Here is a 26,598-nt window from a genome sequence, read left to right as displayed (position 1 = left end):
GGCAGGCGAGCTCGGCGTTCATAATAGACTTCATGAATACGTAATAAGTTTATAACCTTGCAACCTGTAGCCAAGAACTAGTGTATTCCATCCACGAAAGGGAACTTTAGAGTAGTGTATTTTATGGTTTTAGCGGTTGTTTTATAATCGGAAGTCATGGCGGACAAGGGAGAATCGTAAGTGTTGCCACCTGAATTGAAAAGTGTGGCGAACGTGTGTGTGTGTTTCTGTTCGACATTCGTGATCTAGATACCCAATGGAACTAATTTTCGTCCCATGTTCTCATTTTTTTGCAGAGTGAAAGTCGCTGTTCGAGTTCGACCCTTCAACCAAAGGTATGTACACAATCACACGTTTTGGTCACTTCTTTAAAACACAACTACACGGGATTGTTTTCGTAGATTGAAGATTGATGAAGAGCATTTGCTGACTTGTGTATTACGTGGTTTGACACGACCTGTTGTAACGTTATGTTTCTCATTTGTATAGGGAAAAAGACAGAGGAGCCAAGTGTATTATTGACATGACCGGTACCCAGACACGGATTCAAAATCCCGACGCCCCAAGTGAGTATCGTTTTCTCCGCTTTTAATAGAATATTTGTTTAGTATCGTGGAGTGTTTTACTTTGGAGTTGATCCGAGTACTGGCCTTGGTGTCCGACCCACGGTCCAAGTTGAATGTTTTTACTTGGGCAAAGGTCATTGCACCCAGATCTAAGAATCACCCTTGGTATCTGCTTGGTCCATCCATGGAGGTATACCTTCATGGTCCATCCCTGTGCATCCCTGCACTTACAATGATAGGGGTGGCACTCTATTTACATTCAAACGTGGACTAACAATTCGTAATCAGAAGGTAGTAATTGAAGCTGGATCCCACTGCTAGCCATTATCCCTGTCAAATATTCTAGTTGTAAAGTAATAACTACAAAGCCAAGCTAGCTCTACTTCATCTATCAGAATTTTGGTACAAAAATGAAATTTCATGTTTTATTCAGGATCATGTATTATTTATAAAATATTAAAAATGGACTTTTGCCACTTTTTTTTTTACTGTCATAAAATTTTTAATTTTAGCCAAAGTGTACTCATTTAATGGTATCTAAACTCCATAAGTCATTTTGTTTGGCCTACAACTATTAATTTTGATAACATAATATGAAAACAGGATGTCTCCAAAATACAGAGGAAATTTTCTTCTTCTGATATTTTATAATAAACTATATATTATACTAATATTAAATCACTGTATCACTGAAATGAGTATCAGATCTATTCAGCAGTGTCAATCAAAAACACTCATCTACAGTCTAGTTCCTGACAATGGTGTTCCGATTTTACACTACGTTATCTTTACACATCACACTTATATGAATGCTGTAGGGAGGAGCACAGAATTCTGTGCGAGAGTAATGACATTGACTAGACGTAATGTGTAAAGATAACGTAGTGTAAAATCAGAATACGGTCGACAGGAACTAGACTATCATCCACACATCTATCGTGCTATCCATGCATCGATCTCAACTTTGATACCATCTTCACTGGATGTGAAAACAGATAAAAATGAAATACTGTAGAAGAATTTACCAGTGCAATGATAATACAGTGATGAATTACTATCATATCAAAATCGGACATCGAATCCATAATAGAGCGTTCATCATGTCAAAAATATGAGATGTGAATTCATCAATTGCTTGCACATGTCAAATTTTCCCTGTAATACCTCCAGGCAATGTCACATGCATATAGTACATTGATGTGTAACTTTATAATGCTGTCTTTGTAAGTGGAGGATACATGAGTTCAAATTAGATAATTAGAATTAGGCACCTAATTTACCAAACAAAAGATATTTTACAAACATATTTTTTATAATGGAATTATTACAGAATAATTTTGTTAAGTGCTGTCAAGTAGAACAATTAGGGAACTCAGAACTGTAATTGTTATTATGAGAGGATATTTAATTTTGAGAAAATAACATTTACTGGAAAAGTTCTTCATCCAATTCATTGTCTGTAGACTAGTATACTAATTGACGTGAATGATGGACATGTAGAAACATTCACAGTTCTAGTTCAAGTCAATTAGCATTGACAGGCTTTGTCTTGTTCGCTGAAGGAATATATCACCTGGACTCAATTCTGATATTGTCCCAATACACTATCCTGTGAAATCTTATGTAATAAGCCTATTCTTGGCACATAAGCAAAATGCTTGTGTGCCAATAACCAAAAAATATCAAGCCCAGCAGTTAAATATTAGCAATTGATTAATTATCTACTTATTTCACATATCTTTGATAACAAAAGTACGCCCCCCTCCCCCGCTTGGATGACCAAGACTCTTGAAATCGGAACTTTTCATAATTCAAAGCACCCATCTTAATGTACATGAATGTATTCCGCCATATTGGATACACCATGGAACGTAAGTTGGTTAAGGAGGTACGTTTGAACCTGGTGTTTCAAATTATGAAAACTTCCGATTTTTTTTAGTTTTGGTCAGCCAAATTAGGTGGGGGGCTACTGTAGTTTTGAACAAATGTCAAATGATTTATTGCTAATATTTGACAACTAAGTGTGTTAATTCTTTAGTTACTGGCATTTGTGGCAAGCCCAGGTTTCATACCTAGCTCTTCACAGGATGGAGAAAGAAGGGGACAATTGTCAGAATTAGGTCCTGACTTACTCTGTCTGTTTTATGTGTCACACTTTTAAAATGTTAATATTTTATATTTTCTAATGAATGGTATTCTTTTTGTTTTCCTACAGAGGATGAGCCCAAAATGGTAAGTCTGAACTCAGTTATACTAACAGCATTATATATATTTTCATTGAATGTTGTCATATGAACTTGTATATTGTCCATCCCTCCTTCCCCCATTCCCAACCGTGGCTGTTTCACAACATCAGTTTTTAAAGGCCAATGTCAAATTAAGATTAACAATTAAGATGTTTAGTTGTTTGGCAGACCTGTAGGAAAAAAAAATGGTTCTTAACAAAAGAATAATCAGATCTATTCTAATTTCTATATATCTCACTAATAAAATAAAAAGGAATTATGTTGTATTTAAACATTAGGTGAAAATCTCATTCAGAGCAAATTGGCTTTAAAGGCCCATGATTCAGTCCCAGGTTATTGCATTAACATTACCCTGTCTTTGAAGTCATACAAATTAGATAAGATCGTTCTTTTGTACAAGGCCCGGTTTTTGTGTAGCTCTGCAGCTAATTGTTTTTTGGCATCTAAATTTTCATATTTTCATATGACATAGGCCTCTAGTAATAAAAAAAGTGTGAAATTAAAAACTGTAAAAAAGGGTTAATATAGTTGAACTAATTAAAAGTCAAATTGACACAGCCTCTTCACTTTAATTAGCTGTTTCCTCTCATGAAAGATAAAAAGAGGTGAAAAAGAAACATATTACTTGTAAAAGCCTCTTGTAAGTGTATCTTTACATATTCTTGATGTAATATGAGAAGGTCTATTAGTTGTCCATAAAAAGAACAAGACATTCAGACAGCCACAGTCATGTATCTACATCCCTTTGTGCTAAGACATCAAGATGGGCTCATAATGTCTGTTTGTATAGTTATTGTGACAGCTAATAGGACTTCAATATTGCTGAGTACTCAGTAAATGGAGACACATGATGGTTGACATTCTATTGTCGATGGGGTGGACACTGTCTGCCATGTTTGTATAGAATCTTGTATGTGTGTTAATGAGTAAAAGAACCCCATACAAAGTTAGATTGCTCTAGTTGTCTGCGTTCAATAGTCATCACTAATTGCTTCACATTGAGCCCCAACAGTAAATAATAGGTTTGTGATCAATCGATAACTGAAATGAGAAGCTAGGAAGTAATATTTCAAAGAAATACATCGCCATTAATTCAGGGAAATTGAGAGAATGTAAAGGAAATTAGCAAAGTGTGAGGATAGTGTGATATTTGAAACTGTCATCACTTGGTAATTTAATTAATGTGATCTTTCTCATGAATATTCATGATATGTAAATTTTAGCAATGGTTATACATGTCATAACACATTCATTAATGAATAATATTAGAAAGTTTAAAGCAGCACTAGCTACAACTGAAAAATTTATTGAAACACTTTTGTTAAATATAACAACTTACTTATAATATTGAACACCCTGAACAGTATTAAATCTCTTGTGAGTAAACATATTTGTATAGCTGTTTACATAATATAATACAATAAAATAAATGAAATTGTTTTTGAGGGCAGTACCCAAAAATCAACGCAATCACTATTTTGACCTGTTACTCATTTACTTTACTAGTTATTGATAATCTCAGACTATCATTAACATGTACAATGTCAAATTATTTGTATTTTAACAATTTGCAGTGAATATTTTGTTGGTTGTCTAAATGAAAAAATAATGCCCCATTTACAGCTATTGTAACTTTAATAAGAAGTGACAGGTTATTAGTTTGTGATAAAATGTGTCTAAACAGTGCAAAACTGAACTGTCTACTTCACATTACACCTGAAAAACCAGGTGAAAATTATATAACTTTATTATCTTTGACATTTCACTTCCAATCTGTCAAACCAGTCTGACATTTAAAAAGTGTAATTTAAAATGATTTAATAAGTTTCTCAATCACACATGAAAAGAAATACTATAGTGTGAAATTTATATTGATACGTTGTGCTGCATAACGTGGCCAGGAACCCATAAACATATCAATCCCAAGAAATTCCATACCTCTCCATGACACAGGATTGCACAGTTTCCAGTCTGTTTCATCCCCAACCTGAAACACCCCACCCCCACCCCACCTCACCGCATAATCCACCAGGGTTTCTTAGTCTATCTATCTAGACACAGTTTCACGGCTCAGCACAATCTTAAACTCTACACAAGCAATACAATTCTTAAAGTGAACTTTGTTCTTTGTAAACATTTGTTAGCCTGGAGACTTGACTATCTAACATGACTTTGTCATAAAGAGTACACTACATATAAATTATATCTACTTTTATTGACTCCTTATCAATAAAGGCTGTAATAAAGATTCATTTAGAAAATTGAACTGTTTTATTAACAGAAACATTGGAAACATTTTCTCTCTCATATAATGCAGTAGTTTTGTGTCCTGATGTTTTATGTAGTTGTTTCTATAGATATAATATTGATTTTAGATAATGTATTATTGTATACTTTGTATATAATATCAACTAATATAAGCTATACTGGTATACTAAAATACACACACCACATGTTGAATTTCACATGATGATCTCAGCCAGTACATGACATGTGTCCTCCACAGTCCTGTTTGAGTTGAGTCTGAAATCTGTTGATCATGGAGGATTAGTGATAAAGAATGATACTTTATTAGATATGGTATCAGGTTTAAGAAGTGCAAAGACATCCATTACAATATCTCAAAGAAATTCACATTCAATCTTTTTAAAGCAAAAAACTTTAACTTTAAATGTTTCTCACCTATACTTTTGTCAGGGTTCTTCTAAGATTTCTGTAGTGGTTTCTCCCGTATGATATTTTTGCAAAAAATATAAATTTATTAACCTAACAAAATGTACATATACGGTATACATGTATGCTAACAGGAATGCCAAAATCCGTAAATTGTGTTGTTGAAGATACTGGTAATGTTTGTCATCATTTTATAGAAAATAATATACTATTCACCTTGTACAACCTCCACCCCCCCACCCTCCTCTCCCACGACCATGTCACTTCTCCCCTGACCACATCGTTCCTATTCCTTCCCCACGGCCACGTCTTTTCCCTCCTCCTCCCCCATATCCACAGCATATCCCCAACCCCAACTTTCCCTTACAACACAAATGCATGTTTACCGTGCAGTGGGTATTCGCTGAACAAGATGTCTCATTTGTTATGCCCCCAGTACTCTCCAAACTAATATAATAAGAATGCCATATTGTCTGGTTGTGAAACACTGTTGAATATTAACACTTTTAATGACTTCAAGTCAGCTAGTACGTGTATATCAAATAAAAAACCATATATAAATTGATTTTTTCTTTTTTTTCTCCCGCTGCGTGGAACTTAATAATTGGATCATTTCCTGACTTTATCAAATATTACAGTTTTCTTTTGATTATTCATACTGGTAAGTAGAAGCCTTCGTTCTTTTCATTATTATGTTATATTGGTACCTAGATATTGAAATAAATGCATACATGGATAACATATTATGCACTTCTAGGGTTTCTATTGGATAAATGGTACACAAGGGTATTAGATAAGTGCTTTCAAGTATTTAATGTAAAAAATTAATAATTAAGTATTTACATATTTTAAAATAGTAATAATTCATTATTGATATATATATGTTTTAATTTTGAAATGATTGTGTAATAGCTGTAGTGATTTATTCATGAAATTAAGTAAGTATGCTACTTAGATGTAATCCTTTTCTCTTAGAAACTGAAATGTGTTTTATGTTTTTATGGTTTTTTATACCTGTCTACTAAAGGCTGAATTTGTGACTCCATACACTTACATTCATGAATAAGAGCAAGCAAAAATGGAGGCTCAGATTCAGCCTGTGGACAGTCGGGAGTATTTTGACCTCAAAACGAATGTTAAACTAATATAGATACATATGATAACATTATCACAAGAAATATAATAAATATATTTTTTTAAACACATGTAGACAGCTGCTATCAAAATATAAGATATACATACTCATATTAATGAATAAATAATGATCTCATCATGTCTAATATATTCACTGTCCACTCTATCATGACTTACGAATGCACTTCTGTAATATCTTACTTGTTTCATGTCCACATTTTGTAAACTTCAAAGAGTCAAAGAAACGGAACTTTATAATGATCAATAAGCCGAGAGCAACTAGTAAATTTATTTCAACGAGAATACACCAGAAGGTGTAATCCTTTGTATATTTCATTGTAGTACTGTTACTTTTCTTTACTTGTTATGATTGTGTTCTTTCCATTGTCCCGTTTCTTTAGATTAGTTATTTAATTTCATAATGACAAATAAGTCTGATGGGCTGGGTGATGTATTGACTTGCTGTTTTTGGTGTCAATTTGTAAATGTATATTCACATGTCGCTATAATAAACAACTTTTACTTATACTTAGTTTAGTATTTCATAAATGAAAATCAAAGTATGGAATGATGTATTTATGGCACATGTTGGGGGAAATGAATAGCAAAGTTGCATGTTTATTTGTTATCTGAAATCATAGGATAAGTTGGTATACAAGTATAAGATTGTGGAATACATGTAATACATTGATCACATAAATGAATACTTTCAAATTATGGAATAAGACATTTATCACACGGAGAATAACCTGAAATTGTGGAATTATGCATTTATCACATGGGTGAATAATCTGAAATTATTTTGGAATAATACATATATGACATGGTTGAATATTACAGAATAATACATTTATCACATTGGTGAATTTTGCGGAATAATACATTTATCACATGGGTGAATATTACGGAATAATACATTTATCACATGGGTGAATATTACAGAATAATACATTTATCACATGGGTGAATATTACGGAATAATACATTTATCACATGGGTGAATATTACGGAATAACACATTTATCACATGGGTGAATATTACAGAATAATACATTTATCACATGGGTGAATATTACGGAATAATACATTTATCACATGGGTGAATATTACGGAATAACACATTTATCACATGGGTGAATATTACAGAATAATACATTTATCACATGGGTAAATATTACGGAATAATACATTTATCACATGGGTGAATATTATGGAATAATACAGTTATCACAATGGTGAATATTACAGAATAATACAGTTATCACATGGGTGAATATTACGGAATTATACAGTTATCATATGAGTGAATATTCTGAAAATATTATGGAATAATACTTTTATCACATGGGTGAATAACCTGAAATTGTGGAATAAAACATTTATTAACTGAGTGAATTAAACTTAAAGTTATACAGGTTGTATTGTGAGTGAAAATTAAAATGGTATACTGTAGTATAAATGAACAATTTATGGAAACCAGAAGTCATTTATTTAAACGTTGTGAGCTGATAAAAGATGAGATAATATGTAATTTGGACACAGTAAAGTGATACACGTTAGTAAAAAATACCAACTGCTGGGATACTTTTCATATACTAGTATGTCAAAATACTTGCCGCCTTTTCATCATGTCAAAATACCTGCTGTCTGAAGTGAAAGAATCAACATACATCGTCATCAAGAACCTAGACTGATATAGTAAATATTATTCCCATTGAGATGTAGACAGTCAGTGTAAAAGTGTAGGTAGTCCTGCTTATAGATTCCAGGCAACCAAGAACCTGAACGCTAAGAAGCATTGATGAAGTCATTATTTGACTTAACTGATGCAATCATATGTAAATAGTGTATCCTTGAATACCAGGATACAAAACATAATCAAATATCTCCATGCAGTCTCCACATTCCACAAATATCAAATGGCTTAAAATGTGATCCATTGTTGTGTAGTTACCCTGGGTAGTTACCTGTAATAATGTTTAAATGGTATACCCTAAGTACAGGTTAGCATATTACTTGCGTGTATTAATACAGTCAATGTAAGTAAGGAATGAAAATGGCTTTTTAAAGGAAAAGTGTATTTCCTGGTAGATTTCCATAACAAAGTGATTAGAAAGCTAGAATGATTTCATCGTGTGATTTTGAATAGACCCCAGCTATTACAAGTAAAGTGAGTAAAATATGTATGTTTGATCTGAAAATCAGGTTCTTTGATACGTAATTTTGAATGGACTTAGCCAATTGGGTCAAATATACTTTTATTGTGTTTGATCAAAAAAATCAGGAAATTCAGTCATTTTGTGACTCCTGAATACACCAGAGCCTGTTTGGTTTAATAATACACTTATATTGTGTTTGATAAAAAAAAAATTTAGGAAATTTGATCATTTTGTGACTTTTGAATAGACCAGAGCCTGCTTACATTGTGTTTGAGCAGAAAAGTAGGTAATTCATAATGTGACTTTTGATAAATAGGCTGAAGGCAATTCTAACATTCATTAGTATGATGGATTACATGTGATCAGATCAGAAAACTGTAATGATGACATTTTTGTGAATTTTAAATTGACCAGAGCCAGTCCTGTGAAAATATCACATTTACAGTCAACTATCCATAATATGTAAATTTTCATTCAAATATTTCTTATATTAAATGGGATATTAACATATTAGAATAGCTAAGTGTTGAAATCAAAAGTCAACGTCCTCTCATCAAAAATTAGGTTTTCAATCTAACTATATAGTCTGAGAAGGCACATAGAAAGCTCTCCATTAAGCAGACTGACGTCATTTTACTGTATGTTTTATAACCACTTTGCTCTGAATGAGAGTACTCCAATAATTGATGTACCAGCACAATTAGAATTTAATGATCAGAATGCCCTCTTCAGTTTATGTACTTATGTCATATACCAAACAGTGGAGTATGACATAAGCTGAGTTCAACCGTTTTTATTCAAAATGGATTTTTTTAGATGGAGAACATACTGACTTTATAATTCAGTGCTTAAATTATAAATTTTCTGTAGTGGATATACTTGCAAGGATAATTGTATTAAAATCTTGCCCTGTTAGAGGCATTGAACGACACATAAAAAAATAATCAATGTATACATTTATATCAGTAAACTTTCAACTCTCCCCACCCCTCACCCTCCCACCCCCATTCTCCCAGCCCCATCAGCGCTATTTGTGAATGTAACCTTTACAATAATGTAATGTAAATGAGTACAAAAACTATAGTTGAATTTTTAAATGTTTCGCGCCTCAGTGGGCTTTTTTCATGAAATGCATATATTTCTATTACAAATGTAGAAATGATTTTTAATGAGTTTCCTCAAAACATGACCTGCAAATGTAGTTGATGTGTAAATATATACAAATGTATGTACACCTGTCAAATTATTCAATGAGTGAACTTGTCCTGCAGTGTTATGCAACTAACACATAAATTTTTCTATAAATGTACACCTGTTGCAATGATATTTAGTGAGTGCATGAACATGTTCCACTATGTAGTTGTTATGTAGACTATGTGTATATTTATATTTACCACTGTAGACATGGTGCTCTTACACGTAACTCTCAAACAAATGTATGTGTTTGCATTATAGCATACATTGCAATATTGTATGTCCCGATAATAGACTTTTCACCTGCTTGGTCATTGTGAAAAATGTTCTTTCATCCTGTCTCAGGCATTATGTACCTCAGGGACTAAACATATAACAAATTAGTCATATTTGTATGATGATTACATCACCATGGCAACAGTGAAAATGGTTATTTCTGCTATTAAAGTCATAAATAATGCAGATCCCTGTAGTGGCCATTTAGGAGTATATTAGCTCAAGCATGACGTATTGCTTGTTGTTACTGCACTGTGCTATAGAGACTGGGCCTGTGTGACACGATACTGAGTGTTGCTATGTATGTAAATAGAAACCAGGAATACAATTGGACAGGGATAAATACATCTGATTAGCAGTTTATAGACCGACGACAAGTACATTGTTGTGTTCATAGGGGTCGCTTATTTCATTGATGGGTGTGCATGTCTGTCTTGTCCTTTTACCACGACTATATACATTGTATTATGGCCCTTATAACTTCAAAGAATGGAAAGAATGAAATGACATATCAACAACGTCCTTTAGCAGGTACATACTCTACAAACTTCAGGCCATTATAACCATCTACTTTACCATGTGTTAAATTACCATTGCAGTCTCTCGTAAATGTATATTAAAGAATATACTTAAGATTCTGAATCTAGTCACGACTTCATTATTTAAAAAAAAAATTGGGCTTTAATAAATACATCAAGATGGAATAGTTTTGCAGGCTTTGAGTAATCACTGTGTTGTTATGCAAATGAGTTAATGATGTCATCAGTCGACTATTGATTAGTGTTTTGTCTTTCGAAAGAGATCACGTAAATATTTAGAATAGAATTCAATAAGAAGATAGAGTCCTTGAAAGTTACAAAACTATTTCATTTCCTGTTGTACATAGAATTTGTTTTCTACTTGTACCACAATAAAAAACTCATTAGAATTGACTAATTCGTCATGAATTAACTGAGTATTTTTAATATAACTGAGTGTACAGACAGTTGTAAACTTGATGACATCTAGGAAGTAAACTGTGATAGGATGTCTGGTGAAGGATTAAAGATATACTAAGCAACCTAAATGTACTCTACATGGATTTCTTTACAGCTAAAACAGGGAATGTTCACCAGAAGAACGTAATAATATATACCATTTGGCATGTTGAGATTGTCGTTTTACTCACTAGACAAGATCAGTTTTATTGCTAAACACAGCAGGATTGTGATTGAAGAGATAGTTTTATTTATGTCCATTCAGCTTTGGAGACTTCCCTCAATAACAAGTATGCTGTGTTCATCAGTAAAAGTGTTGTTATCTATCAAGTCAAACAATAACCTAAACTTGCAAAATGGTTGACTTTGATGATAAATGTATTATGTTATATATACCAGGTAGACTTCTGGCAAGCATTGCCTGCTGTAGTTACTTTACTAGGTAAATTTTTTTTGGAGAATTTTGTATTATGTTGAAAGTTTCAGTGATCGTTTCTATGGAAATTAAGTAACTCATTACCTGTAAATTGTAATACATATATCTGCTAATTCTTGTGATTTTCCTTTAAACAGAAAGTGGCCATATGGATTAGGATTTGGATTTTCAACTTATATAAAACAATTTTATCATGGCTTCCTACTTGAAAAAATCAATGTGAAACAACATTGACTTTATAAAGTCTGTGTTTGTATTGATTTTTCAAGTAGGAAGCCATGATAAAATTATTTTATAAATCAAAAATCCTAAATAAATACCAAATCTTCATCCATACAGTCACTTTAATCAGAAAGTGTGTATCATTGTAAATATTGCAGTTCAGTAAATATCAAATATTTGTTTTTATCAGAATGCTAATGATTATTGATGAGGATATTGTATTAAATTTCCTGATTAAACAATTCATTGATATTATTATTATTAATCAATCATCATTAATTTTAAATTCTTCCAGTTGATAGCATATGTTGAAGACATGTATGGCAAAAATAATATGTTGTATTATGTCTTACAACTGCTGACATCAGATTGTGGACGAACGGTACCTGTTACAAACAGGGAAAGTAAACAACTGAATTGGATTAAAAATAACACTTGGCACAGCATATTGGAAGTACAGAGACTTGTATTGCATTCCATCATTCAACCAGAACAGTTGTGTATGACCTCTTTACATAGGTCACATTCGCAAACAAATTAGAAATTTCCCTGACATTTCATGTACGTATAAAGAGGCCATAAAACTGTTATTATTATTATTATTATTAATTATTTTATTTCTTGTAAGAAAACGCTCTCAGCGCGTTGTACAGACTGAAGTTTAAAATTTCAATAAAGTAAAGAAAATAACAGCACACATAGCGGGACTAAGTGTAAAACTAACCCACTAAAATAATTCACATTGTAAAAAAAAAAGTTAAAATCAATCACTTGAAATGTTGTCTAAAAAGATGTGTCTTTAAAACTACGTATAAAACTGTTCTTATCAAAGCATGAAATTTAATACAAGTCTCTGCTGTTCCAACATGCTGTACCAAGTGTTATTAATCCAATTCATTTGTTTCCTCCCCCTGTTTGTAACAAGTTTAGTTTGCCCACAGTCTGATGTCCGTGGTTTATATTATGTCATACACAACAGCAGAAATAACCTTTCCTGATGATCCAATCTAATTAGTTGGTGACATTTAGTAATAAAACAACCTGGTATTATACAAGTCTCATTATTATAATTCCATTGTTAAATTATTCATAATATGATGCATACATTAACAGGTCCCATGATGGATTTGTAGAGCAAGCTAACGGTGTACTAGAACCTAAACCAGGCAGTAAATATGCCTCACAACAAAGAGTGTTTGATGACTTAGGACAAGGCGTTTTAGACAATGCTTTCAAAGGTAAGTATGAAAAAAATATATCTATTGATGCACACTGAGTTCAAAATGTATTACAATGTGTAATTACAAAGGCCATAGTGTCATTATAGTTGCATGCCTAAACTGTTGTTGCACAGTTCTACATTGTAACACAACTTGTTGTTTACAATGTATAGTACAACAACCATTGTGCTGTTATAGGTCCATGCCTAAAACTATCTATCATTGCACAATTCTGCATTTCAACACTTGTAGCAATGTATGGTTTCAATGGCCACTGTGCCGTTATAGGTCCATGCCTAAAACTATCTATCGTTGCATAATTCTATATTTCAACACATGTAACAATGTATAGTTACAACAGCCACTGTGTCATTATAGGTCCATGCCAGGGCATACTGTTGTAGCGTACTACTTTGAGCTCAATATTGGGAATATCTATATAAAAGCTTACATTATTATCATTACATTATAATTAAATAATTGTTACAATGTAATTAAACTTTTTTTTTTTTTTGAAAATTCGTGAAACTTAATAAATATACAAAATTTAAGCCATTTTTATTGCACTCAATTAGGAATGAACTTATTGCTGTAAATTTGTTCTGATGAACTTTTTGTGTAAATAAGATAAATTTTCCTCAACTCAGAATAGTTTTTTGTCGATACCATGATAGGAAGTGTTTCTCATTTACTGTTTTGTTATTTATATTTTAGGGTTCAATTGTTCCTTATTTGCATATGGACAAACTGGTTCTGGGAAGTCCTATTCTATGGTCGGATATGGAGAAAATAGGTAAATATTGTATTGACTTTTGACCTTGACCTCTATTCTCAAGGTTAAATGATTGAGTACTTTTCAGTGTTGAATGTGAAATAAACTGTTTCCCCAATCTATTTCATTTATAGGGGTATCGTTCCAATCACATGTGATGAACTGTTTAAAACAATGGAGAGGAACAGTGGTGATGTGGTATGTCTAAACATCCTTAATTTAAATATCTGAATTTGTGTCCCCAGGAAAAAAGTATTAATAGAATTGTGGGAAAGTTGAAACTTTTGTTGAGTTATGAAGTAAATCATGAATCTTAGGATACTATCGTATATGTTTTTATTTTCATGTTTACGCATTTGTTATGTGTCACCCAACAATTTCCCTTTTACAACTTTTGCACTAGTTGACTAGAAATGCTGCTGATCAGAATGTTGTTTCACCAGTGGTGGACTATTAAAACTGGCTTTGAAAGTGCCTAAAACTCTTCTCCTTATCACAATATCAAACTGTCATACATTGATACAAAAACAATAGCTAGCAGGTGCCTCAGATGTAGATGTATGGGATGCTTTTATCAGTTTGTTAATATGTCTGTGAAAGTTGTGACATATTGTATATGGCAATATAAGAACATAGCATGAACCTGCATCAGAGACTCACACTGTTATTTTGTATCAATATATGTTTGCTTGATATTGTGATAAGGAGACGACTTTTCGACACCTACAAAGCCAGTTTTAATTGCCTACTACTGATAAAACGACATTCTGATCAACAGCATTTCTAGACACATGTGATGCAAGGGTTGTATTTCTATTGTAATGTTTATTGCTACCAAACTGATAGAATTGTATTAGACTTCCTACAGATGCAGTAAATCACCATATTACATATGTACGTACCACTGCCAGAGATTATTTGCACTGGTGCACGCGCATACTAGTGGTATTTTCCCTGCAGTGCAATACCGAAAACGTTATTGCATATCTGCATGCAAATGATATGTAAATGGAGATGCGATAGTTCACTACACATGAAATCGTATGATTTTTATGGAAATTTGCCGTTTCAGATACATATGTAATAATAAAAGAACCCAATGCCACATGAGTACCAGTGTGGGTAGTAAGGGGTATTTGCACTCGTGCTTGCAGTGTTTTTCTCTACGCTTGTGAAAGTAGCACTCGTTCAAATATTCCAAGTACGTCACACTTGCACTCACTCGTCATGGGTTTCTGTCATGTTATTATTATTATTATCATTATTATTTACACTCAGTGAAATATTTTATGTATTTATTGATCTATGTTATGAATGTTACAATTTCAATGACCAACTATTTGAATGCTCATCTTTACAGAAATACCAAATCACATTCTCAATGTTGGAAATTTACAATGAACAAGTACGTGATTTACTACAGAAGGTTAACCCTAAAGGAGGACTACAAGTCAGACAGAATCCTAAACTGGGTCTCTTCTATGTACAAGATTTGAAAAAAGTGGCCGTCGGCAGTTATAAAGAAATAGAGAAAAGAATTGCTGAAGGTGAGTGAACAGATGTGGTTATGATGGAAGTCGCTAGGTTTGAAATAATCAGTTTATTTACCCAAATAAATATAAACTATAACAGTGGGTAAAATTGTTGGGGAGTCGGGAAGTAGCTTATAGCTTGTCTGGGCCTGTCCCCTCACATATTTATATTCAGAAATTCACAGCAAAGTACTCATATGACTCAAAAGATATAAGGTATTATGTATAAATGATTAAAATTACAAATATACTATTGATCAGTTATACTCCTCCAGTAGATGTTGCTTGAAGGGGTGTTTGAAATGATATAAATAGTTAATACATTTTATGTTGACAGGGATGTCATTCATTTGGCATGATATAACAGTGGATTATACATCAGTAGGATTGAGTATCCTAGTTGTGACTAGTAACTCTCAAATAATCATGCAAAGAATGCAGTGATTGTTGATGAATCAAACCGTACATAAAAGAAACCTACTATGTATTTATGAAGTTTGAAAACATCTAAAATATCCCACTTAATAAACAATTCACTGCTGTCTTGACCTCTGTGTGACCCACATCCAAGTGTTCCTGGAGGCATGTGAAAAGAACAATTCAGTCTGAATGACAATTTTAAATCTCTTCAATACCTAAGCTTGCTTTTGAAACCAATAGAATGCACATTTCTGTTCCTGGAAGAGTTGTTGTGGTAACTAAGAACCCATCATTTGGATGGCATGTTTACAATTCAATGTAAATCTATTTGAAAAATGTCACCAGTCCTGACAAAACGAATCCAGGGTCACAAAAAAAATTGTGAAAGTCAACTATTGATGAGCTATATTCACGCTTTTACAATTTTGGAGATTATAAAAATATTGAAACATGGTTCTCCAGTTCTTTTTGTCTGTAAATAATAGTTTTTGGTGTATTGTGTAATAAAGAATTATAATAAAAACAGAAGCTGAGACCAGTTTGATTTCAAAAGTTGACTTTCCTAAATTTCTGAAACACATTCACTTTATTGAAAATTATTGACAAAATTGAGAAATATAATGATAATTAGAGAGATTATTACAAATGTACCAATAATTATGTCACAATGCATTTATGTCAGATTTTACCTGGAATAAATCCACACTGCAGTGAATATATTTGCTGACCTGTAGTTTGTCTATGTTTTCAGGTACATCCAATCGTACAGTAGCTTCAACCAACATGAATGCCACCAGCAGTAGAGCCCATACGGTGGTTACTATCACCTTTGATCAAATCAGTAAAAATGATGCCGGCCAAGAAACTAAGAAAAGTAGTGTTATAAACTTGGTGGATTTAGCAGGTAAGATTTATTCCTTTATCAAACATAGTGTTCGTCTAGAAGCTATCCATGGCTTCTGTGGTAAACATCATCTCATCCTAGCAAATGGAAAGTTTGACAAAGCCTGTCGACCTGATAAGATGATAAGAAATTTTACTCATAAGTAATTCTCTGTACCTGAAATAGAATAATACTGCCTAGGCACATCATAAAAATAATGAACATTCAATTTCTTACTCGACACCATAACTTCACACACTTCACATGCATTACTATAGGTGTGTGCGAGTATTAGTCAACCATCTTGTTCTATTTTGACCCTCTAGGATGAGTTAAAAAGCTATTGCAGGTACTGAGAATTAGAATTGTTGGTCATAATAGAAGAACTAATTATTACTACTATATTTATTTGAACACATATGGCATGATGTCATATTTTGCCATATTTGTCAAACTATATTGTCCGGTAACATGCTTACAAAATTTGATTGTTGTTGTTATCACCAGGTAGTGAACGTGCCGATAGCACAGGTGCCACTGGTGATCGACTCAAGGAAGGAGCAAATATCAATAAATCTTTGTCAGCATTGGGTAATGTTATTTCAGTAAGTATTTTACATTCTACACATTTCCATGATGTCATGATTTTGATACCTTAGTGATCATATCCCTTACAAAATATTTTTTCAGTGGCTATAATGCTCCACTGGTGAGTTAAGTTGCCCATTATCCACATATTCAAAAAGTAAGCCAGAATTAACACTCTGTGACTCTTGTGATCCGAAGTGATCCACTAGCATTTTACATTCTGGCTTACTTTTGTTGAATTGACACTTTCTCTACGTACAAACCAAATCTGTGAATGACTTATTTGGTGTTTTGTTGTATTTAGGCGTTGGCTGACTTGTCAATGGGAAAGAAGAAAATTATGGTACCTTACAGAGATTCGGTTCTTACCAAACTACTGCAAAATGCTTTGGGTGGTAACAGGTGAGTGACAGTACATGTAGTGATATTGTGTTTGTGCTCTTTAAGCCTGCTGACTGCTTTATGGCCATTGACCCCGGGGCCTCTTTATGTTTATTAACCCTTGACTCCTCTATGGTTATTGACCTCTGACCTCTCTATGGTTATATACCCCTTGACCTCTATGTTTATTGACCTGTGACATCTATAAAGTAAAACAAATGCACTATAAACGCACTACTATGAAGTCAATTTCCATGATAATTAATGGGATGGTTTCTTCCTGCACTAACACTAAACACATAAGAGACAGGCCTCACTGAGCCTTACTCTACTTCATGGGAGACAAGCATTTATATTCTTAAAAGAACTATGCAGTATAAATAGATATAAATAAAAGATTATATAAACAACTCAACGAAAGCGATGGATCTGATGTTGCCATGGTGTTTTGTTTCTTTTACATAGTAAAACCGTGATGATAGCTGCTCTATCACCAGCTGACATCAATTATGATGAGACATTAGGTACATTGAGATATGCTGACAGAGCTAAGAAGATCAAAAACAAAGCTGTTGTCAATGAAAACCCACTGGATAAAATGATCCGTGAATTGAAAGAAGAGAACGAGAGGTTAAAGAAAGCTTTGACTGGTGGGGGTGTAGGTGCTTTGGATGCTGGAGCTAGTATGTCGGCAGAAGGTATGTCACTTAATGCAAGTACACAATTCTTGGTACCTGAAATAGAATATTACTGCCTAGGTGCATCATAAAAATAAGGAACATTTGATTTCTTGGTTGATGCCATAACTTCAGCTTCACATGCTTTACATGCATTAGTATAGGCGTGCATGAGAATAAGTTGACCTTCTTGTTCTATTTTGACTCTCTAGCATGAGTTAAAAAGCTATTGCAAGTACTGAGAATTGACATCATTTTCTAGAATCGTCTCCCGTATGAAAAGTTTGAACCCGTCTCGATCACTCTGATCATCAATCGCTCACGAACTACAAGGCAGTTGTCATAAGCAGCAAGAAGTAGTTATGGGTCATTTCACATGCAAATGAATAGTTGGAGATCATGAGCTAAAAGCCAATGGAAAAGTTTTTCGTAAGAGCAGCAATATGCAAGTCTGTTGAAATTTAACTTGAAAAATCTGTCGAAAAATATGTTAGCTGTCAGAGACGTACATTCTAATGAATATTTTTGGATAATAGATAAAACCATGTATATCTATTAGCATGAATGCAGTATTTTAATTCACACACATTGCAAATAATACAACATACCTGGTTATCAGCATGTACAGAGTTAGTGTAAGGATTGCTGGCTGTAGGTGTAAGGATAAATGTAATGGAACTCATTTTGTTTTCATTCGTATATCTTATAAAGTCTGTTGATATTATAGTGGTACACATGACAGGAGGACTACTTATAGAATTACTACATGTACAGCTATAACTGTCAGTAATTTGATTGGTTTGTTTGTTTGTTTGTTTGTTTGTATCAGATCGTGAAAGAATGAAGAAAGAAATGGAGGAAGAGATTCGTGCACAGTTAATGGCAAATACAGAAGCATTAGGTGATATGGGGACAGGTTGGGAAGAAAAGGTACGGAAATTTGATAGCTGTGAATTGTACAATGGGTTAAACTTTTGAAGTGAATATTGAATCTAAGCGAGATAACCATGGGTACAGCTCACTGACATCAAAATAGAGGTACATGATGGAGAATATATTGTTCATGGTTCCAAGAATCAATAGGACCGTAAAAATGTAGTTACTTTGAATGGTAAGATAGAAACATATGCATCAAGGTGTAGACGAATGCAAAGTCATATATGTTTCTAATTTACCATTTCAAAATAACTATATTTTATGTCCTAGTGGCAATATACAAGTAAAACACTGAAGCCCTTATGGAATATCATGTCATGACACTTTGACTAGAGATATAACATCTATATACAATCTTGACTGTCGACTTCGTCTACATTTTACTCTTCGCTTTAGTGCCATTTGTCATAATAGGTTGACTGAAAATTTGCAAGGGCTTTAACTTTGAACATAAGAATCCAATTCGATGTGAGATCACAAATGATTTTGATTTAGGATTAGGATTATGATAGATTTTGATTATTGACATTTGTTGTTATTGATTTATATTTAAGATGAAACGAGATCAAGCTGAATATGATGCTGAAAACAAGGAGAAAGCAATGGCTGATGTCAGAAAAAATAAAGAAGCACATTTCGCAAATTTGAATGAGGATCCTCTATTGAGTGGTATGATTGTTTACTTTGTTGGTGCCACTCAGACAACCATTGGTAGGAAAGATGCCACCCCCGCACCTGATATTACTCTTAGTGGATTGAGGTATGTTAAAAGTCATCTCATCATACCATATGGTCAATAGTATGTTACACCATGGAGGTATATATCTCCATGGTTACACAAACACAATGTTAGCTATAGCTATAAACTTCATTTGTGAAACATCGCTTTCATGATCAAAATCAGTCACATGTTTCAAACTAGTTAGAAAGTCAAGTAGTATGTGTATATCGTCTGTGATAGTGCAAATACGATTTACCTGGTTTAAAAAAATAAGTTTGCCTCTTTCAGACAAAGAAATAGTTTTACATGTATGGAATGAAAATGAATGATAGAAAAACCTTGTTGTAAAAAATTGGTGCAAACTGAAACACTGTGACTTCGAAGACTGTCTATTGAAAATTGGATGAAGAGAAGGTAAATAGCAGAAACAAAGTGAAAATAGCTCGGTTAAAAAAAAGGTATTGAAAGAATTAAAAGTAACAAAGAAGGATATAAAATGTACTACATGTTGTCAAGAAACACTTCCAAGTACAAAATTTGTTGTTTAGATGGTTTTGGTGAGAAAATGTCCGAATGTTCATTTTTGTTTTTGTTTTCCAGTATTCAGAAGAATCATGCTGTAGTGACCAATGAAAGTGGAGAGATATCATTGAAACCAGGTGGTCCAGGTGCTAAAATAAAAATCAATGGAACTCCACTGACTGGAGCTAGAGTTCTAGATCATCTGGACAGAGTCCTGTTTGGTTAGTTTGACAAAATTATAAACTTTTATTGAAAGGTATTGAAAAGGTGCAGACTATCAACAAATTACAGGAATGGGAAGGGGAGGGGGGAGACACATGAGCCTAATGTAAACCAAGATCCATGTACAAATCTTATAGCTTTGTCTTGAATTATACAGCACATGAAACACTAACATGGAAGGATAAGTTTAGAGCATCTAACTTTTGATGTATCATAGTTTGTTTATGATGTAAATAAAAGGCTAACCTTTGTAAAAGTTTAATAATTAATATATTGACTGACCAAACTTTTAAATGAGGAAGGTATACAAATCATAAATATGTAAAGAAATCAAATACAAAAGGTAATTTTTGTCAAACATTAAAAGCGGTCTGATTCCACTTCTTACAGGTTCTAATCACATGTATGTTTTCAAACATCCGATGAAACCCAAGAAGGGTGAGGGAACGCCAGACAAGGTAGATTGGGATTTTGCACAGAAGGAGATTGCACAGGCCAAAGGTTTTGCCACAGGGGCTATGTCGGGACTTACAAAAGGTAAGATATATGACATCATCATCACCATGACTACCATAGTGTAAACTCCATGTTTGCAACAGTTTATGATTTTTATTGATTTGAAATATGAATCAAGAAAATAAATGGCATATTTTAGATACAAGACTTTGATAAATTTATTTTAATATTGTTGAACCCTATAAAATAGAGAGCAAAGGTTTTGTGGAAGTACATTAACATTACAACTGCCTGTAAGCTATATTCCATTTTGAGAAAATCACAATGCATAATGGCCAAGAGCTATGGCTGTGAGAATGATCCTAAAATGACCTTTACCCTAAGGCAAGCAGCAGAAATGAAAGTAAGATTTCCAAGTAATGGGCTGTAGTCATATTGACGACTTAATTGACGTCTAAGATTTCTGTCTGGTTTGATTTGTAGATCAACAAAGAGCACAAGAACAAGTTTTAGAAATACTTCCTATGGTGAGTGAAGCTAATGCTGTCAGTGAAGAACTTAACAAACATAAGAGTTTTGAAGTGGTGCTTCTTAGTGGAGCTGCCCAGGAAGGAAGTGGTAAAGAAACCAAGTAAGTTATTGTTGTTGTTGTTACTGCATGGTCTTCTGTATATCACTGTTAATGTCATGTTATGATATTCGTCTTTTTTCTGTGTTTGTCTAGCTCAGCTTAATTCCCAGCTAAACATGAGTAGAAAGTATCAAAATAAAAATAATTAAAAGAGTTTTAAAAGAGCCTTGTATGGTTTTTTTTAGGAAATACCTAATATGTTTTGATTGTGTCAGTCAGTCAATCTGTGTGTCTGTATATGTGTGAATATGTGTCTGTGTGTATCTGTCTCAGTATGTATCAGTATGTCTGTGTCTACCCAGGAAAGTAGATTGAAGCAAAGGTTTTGTCTGAAATGTTGTATTTCTCACAATTTACAAAATTTGTTTTATGTTGAGAATAAATTAATTCAAAGTATTTTGGCACAGATTCATTCAACTCATTCAATTTATTTTGTCATACATGTAAGAGTATTGGCATGATATTTTTTTTAATCGTACAATTTATTTCTTTACAGAGTGATGGTTAAAATGAAGAACTTGTTGAATGGCAACACTTGGCTTTGGGAAAGAGGCAAATTTATGAACAGGAGATATCTGATGCAGGTATGCTATAGACTAGACATGTTATTATGTGTTGTCTTGTACTATGTACTGTACTTTAGAGAGTGATAATTTAATCTCTCTCTCTCTCTCTCTCTCTCTCTCTCTCTTGCTCTCTCTCTCTCTCTTATTCTCTCTCTCTCTCTCTCTCTCTCTCTCTCTCTCTCTCTCTCTCTCTCTCTCTCTCTCTCTCTCTCTCTCTCTGTATGTGTCTATGATGTATATACATGTTTGTGTGTCACTGCAGGTTGCATATGTATTTCATTATATGTGGTTGTGTTCATCACAGTATATCACAGGTTGTACCCATAAGTGTATGTTTATGTGGCTATGGGTATGTGTGTGTGTCACTATGAGTATGTGGGTTTGTGTGTGGAGGGTGACTGAATGGTTGTGTATGATAATGGGGGGGGGGGGGGGGGGGGGGGGGAGAAAGCAGGCCCATATGTCACATATCATAGGTAGCAATTTTCTTTCGAAACAATTCACATTTTCAATATATGTGTTCACTTTGTTTAGGATTTGTACCAAAGATGGTTAGACGGGGATGAAGATATCAACAAAATCTCCAAGGAAGCCGATCCATTCTGGGAACCAACAGAGGATGTCTTGATTGGTAGTTGTAATACCTTCTTACAGAGTTTAGCATACGCTCTGGATTTCGATGATGAACTTGCAGTCACTGACTACAAGGTAGAATCCATAAACCATAATTTGATCATATAAACAGTGCCCTCTGTGACATGAAACTATGTATGTTACTACTTTATGGGATTTCACCAAGTAAGAGATCAGTCTGCGAGTTAAAAAGTGGTGATGGAGTTCAAAGGTCATAGTGTTCAGTTCAAAGGTCACAATGTTCTCCCATGACAAATTTTCAAGGGCACAAGCAACATACAGCAATATGAAGATATAAAATGACTAAATGTCAGAGGTATTTGTAAAGACTAATTTTCACTAAATACCAGACTGGTACATTGTTTTCATGTCCAAGAAGACATTTTAGTCACTGCTTATGTATTTTTGTTTTTTTTGTTATCCAGCCAAATAATGAAAAAAAAAATCTTTAGCAAAATTTCCAGATTTCCAGTATTTGTTGTAATTTTGCTTTCTAACTCTGGGAGCTCAATAAAATAGAAACGCAAAGACTTACAAATAAATAAAATGTTGGCGACATGTTTGAATGTATTTTTAGTGATGACATGTCTGAATGTATTTTTAGTGATGGCCTATAATAATATGATATTCAATTATTAATTATCTAGTATGTGTGTTGATTTTGTAAAAGGGCACAGAGGAAGGTCAAATGAGTTTGGTCATCACACCATGTACACAGGCAGGTAAACCTGTAGATGAGGACAAGTTTGTAGACGATCCACAAGAGTTACTTGGTAAACCGTATTACTTCAAGGTAAGCCAATCATGTTTACGTCATGTGCGTCAATAAGTTGGCTAAATACCAAAAAGAAAAAAAGAAGAACTGTTTCTGGTCAGCATGCACATCACTTTAAATACCACCGCATTGATTTTTTTTTTCGTGTTTGACCAGCTCATGCAGCCTGCAGATCTAGGGGAAAACACAAAATAACCCTCCCTACTTCAGTGAAGACAACTGCAGAGCCAAAACTTGAACAAGCAAATGATATCTGCCCAACATACACACTTGCTCTCAAGTACTAAATAAAAAGAACAGTAACTATAGCTTCCATAATAAATAGTAAATCGAGTGACAGGTTTGTTGAGAATTAAAAAAAAAAATCATGTTGTTACACCACTTTAGACAAAATGTTTTGACCAGAAACTATGCTTTTCTTTTTTTGGCCTTAAATAAACAAAGTTAAAAGAAGCAACAGAAAATACTCGCAGGAGACAGGAAGAAGAATTCCAAGTGTTTATAATCTGTAATTAGTTGTGAAAGTGCATGTAATTTTGCCGGGAAGACGCATGCTAGCGCGTGTTTTGTGGGTGTGTATAGTATATGCTATATGTATTCTATATACTGGTTGTTTGTTTCTGTTTGGTTCCTGTAAGGTACACCATGACGGGGCGCCCTCACACATCGGCCAACCCCTCCCAATAGAGGAAGCCTGGTGAGAGGAGGCCGGTGAGGGCAGAACATCACGACGTGTCTTACAGTCTAATCTAGCCTTTACACTGAAGATAAACCATAGCTTAAAACATATATAATAACTTGATTTTTAAGGACTGAAATATATTATTACTATTTGCCTTCCTCTATACTCTTTCATATGTTACATTTGTTTTTCTCTAGGTAACCATACGTAATGCTGATGTCAACAAAGCCAGGTACTCCAAGGGATTATTTGTGAAATACAAGGTGTATAATGAAGACAGCTATACTCAGACAAAAACGCTATCAGGTACTTTGTCACCAGAATGGAATCACTCCAGGGTGATTGCCTTCCCTAGTGTTTCACAAGACCATCTGGATTACTTTGAAAATGGTAGTATTACGTTCCTTTTGTACGGAGTACAGGAAGACCAGGTAGCTGACTCTAAACTTGTCAAAATGACCACCAAGGTAAGGAGTTATAGTTTATATAATGAACTCTACCACTAGCACTACCACCATCATGACCACCACCATGACCAACATCATCATAACCATCACCACCACTACCATTATCACGCTCACCCAACATCACGACCAACATCACCACTACCACTACAGCCACCACTACCATCATCACGACAACATCCCAACCAACATCACCACCACCACCACTAGCTACTACTACCACATCCACCACTACCATCATCATGACCAGCATCACGACCAACATCACCACTACCACTACAACCATCACCACCACCACTACCATCTTCATGACCAACATCATGAATAACATTACCACCACCACTAGCTACTACTACCACTACTACCACTACCACCACACATGTATAACTGCCACGTCCAACACAAACAGACCTTTCACATGGCTATCTCCGGCTTATCTTCATGGTACTGGCTAGAACACAAGGCCACATCAAACATGGCTGCCAATCAGTAAATTCAAAGTTTAAATGTCAAATGCAAGCTGTATCATAAGAATCATCTACTGCCACCACCACTCACATGACTACTACCACCACTCACATGACCACCGCCACTCGCATAACCACCACCACCACTCACATGACCACTGCCTCCATCACCACAAACAGGTGTGAAAAATTGGCCTACTGCACTATTATAATCTGATTACCTTTCCTCTCTGCCCCCCCCCCCACCACCCCCGCCCCCATCATCATCATCACATCATTTCATTGCTGTTATTTAATTGTTGTAGGAACTCCGTGAAATGGAATCAATCAAGTCAAACCAGGAAAGACCTGGTCTTAGCCAGAGAAGAATGACTTCATTTGGACTTGATGGGAGTAGTGATTCCTCTCAGCTGAAGGCAGAACTTGTCTTACTGCACAAAAAGTATGAAAGACTTGAAAAGAAAGAGAAAAGAATGCAGGTAAATTTATCTACCTAGAAATCAGAGGAAGAAGAAAAATTTTTTTTTTTTAAAAACAGGGTGGAGAGGCAAACAATTGTTTATGGGCATAACAGTCCAATAGCATACCACACACCAGCCAAGTTGAGTGTGTTCAAACAAAATATATGGTCATTCTACGTCACAACAGCATGCATATACATAATTCATAATGCATTGCTTGAAATATTGTCAAAACATTCCTCTTGCCAATTTTAATGATTTCACAAAGAGCTGACTATTATTGAACTTTTGAGCTTCACATTGTATTTATTTTTTTTTAAATTTTAGGGTCAGTACATTTTTCTTTCCATGTGTAGTCTTGTTTTTGTTAATGTCATTTGTCTGCCAGCTGTTTCTAAATAATAATAATACCATTTCTTTTCTAGGAAATATGCAAAGAATGGGAAGGCAAAACCCCAGAGCAACAACAATATGAACCATTTTACCGTGCAGTGTCTGCAGTTGCTTACAGCACTGGAACCAAACTGAAAACAAGGGTACATCTTCTTAATCAGGTAGGTTATTTTGGCAAGTTTTTTTGTAGACTATTTGAAGTCTGCAGAGCTATGCATCGCCAGAAAGACAATGTAGTGAAGACTTGCTTCATAGAAGGACTGCTTGGACTATTTTCATAGACAACAATCCTGTAAACTAAATCACTTAATAT

At 34.1% G+C, this 26,598-nt stretch overlaps 1 protein-coding gene across 2 annotated transcripts in view; it reads left to right on the top strand.

Annotated features, from left to right (window-relative positions):
- Nucleotides 1–26,598, top strand: part of LOC144437339 (kinesin-like protein KIF28) — a 38,178-nt gene continuing 11,580 nt past the window's right edge. For both annotated transcript variants that reach the window (XM_078126264.1, XM_078126263.1), the window contains exons 1-24: nt 1–176; nt 297–335; nt 490–566; nt 2,782–2,798; nt 6,124–6,146; nt 12,997–13,121; nt 13,818–13,896; nt 14,010–14,073; nt 15,236–15,422; nt 16,579–16,731; nt 17,218–17,315; nt 17,603–17,700; nt 18,145–18,377; nt 19,186–19,286; nt 19,847–20,052; nt 20,614–20,756; nt 21,148–21,294; nt 21,697–21,844; nt 22,341–22,428; nt 22,945–23,118; nt 23,714–23,836; nt 24,698–24,967; nt 25,737–25,910; nt 26,318–26,446. In XM_078126264.1, the coding sequence (XP_077982390.1) occupies nt 157–176; nt 297–335; nt 490–566; nt 2,782–2,798; nt 6,124–6,146; nt 12,997–13,121; nt 13,818–13,896; nt 14,010–14,073; nt 15,236–15,422; nt 16,579–16,731; nt 17,218–17,315; nt 17,603–17,700; nt 18,145–18,377; nt 19,186–19,286; nt 19,847–20,052; nt 20,614–20,756; nt 21,148–21,294; nt 21,697–21,844; nt 22,341–22,428; nt 22,945–23,118; nt 23,714–23,836; nt 24,698–24,967; nt 25,737–25,910; nt 26,318–26,446 (2,916 nt within the window). In that variant the 5' untranslated portion in view covers nt 1–156. The remainder of the gene's footprint in view (nt 177–296; nt 336–489; nt 567–2,781; nt 2,799–6,123; nt 6,147–12,996; nt 13,122–13,817; nt 13,897–14,009; nt 14,074–15,235; nt 15,423–16,578; nt 16,732–17,217; nt 17,316–17,602; nt 17,701–18,144; nt 18,378–19,185; nt 19,287–19,846; nt 20,053–20,613; nt 20,757–21,147; nt 21,295–21,696; nt 21,845–22,340; nt 22,429–22,944; nt 23,119–23,713; nt 23,837–24,697; nt 24,968–25,736; nt 25,911–26,317; nt 26,447–26,598) is intronic.

The sequence above is a fragment of the Glandiceps talaboti genome, chromosome 7, assembly GCF_964340395.1.
Source record: "Glandiceps talaboti chromosome 7, keGlaTala1.1, whole genome shotgun sequence".
Classification (NCBI taxonomy): domain Eukaryota; kingdom Metazoa; phylum Hemichordata; class Enteropneusta; family Spengelidae; genus Glandiceps; species Glandiceps talaboti.
Note: the sequence above shows the minus strand (reverse complement) of the source record. Positions and strands in the feature narration are given on the sequence as shown.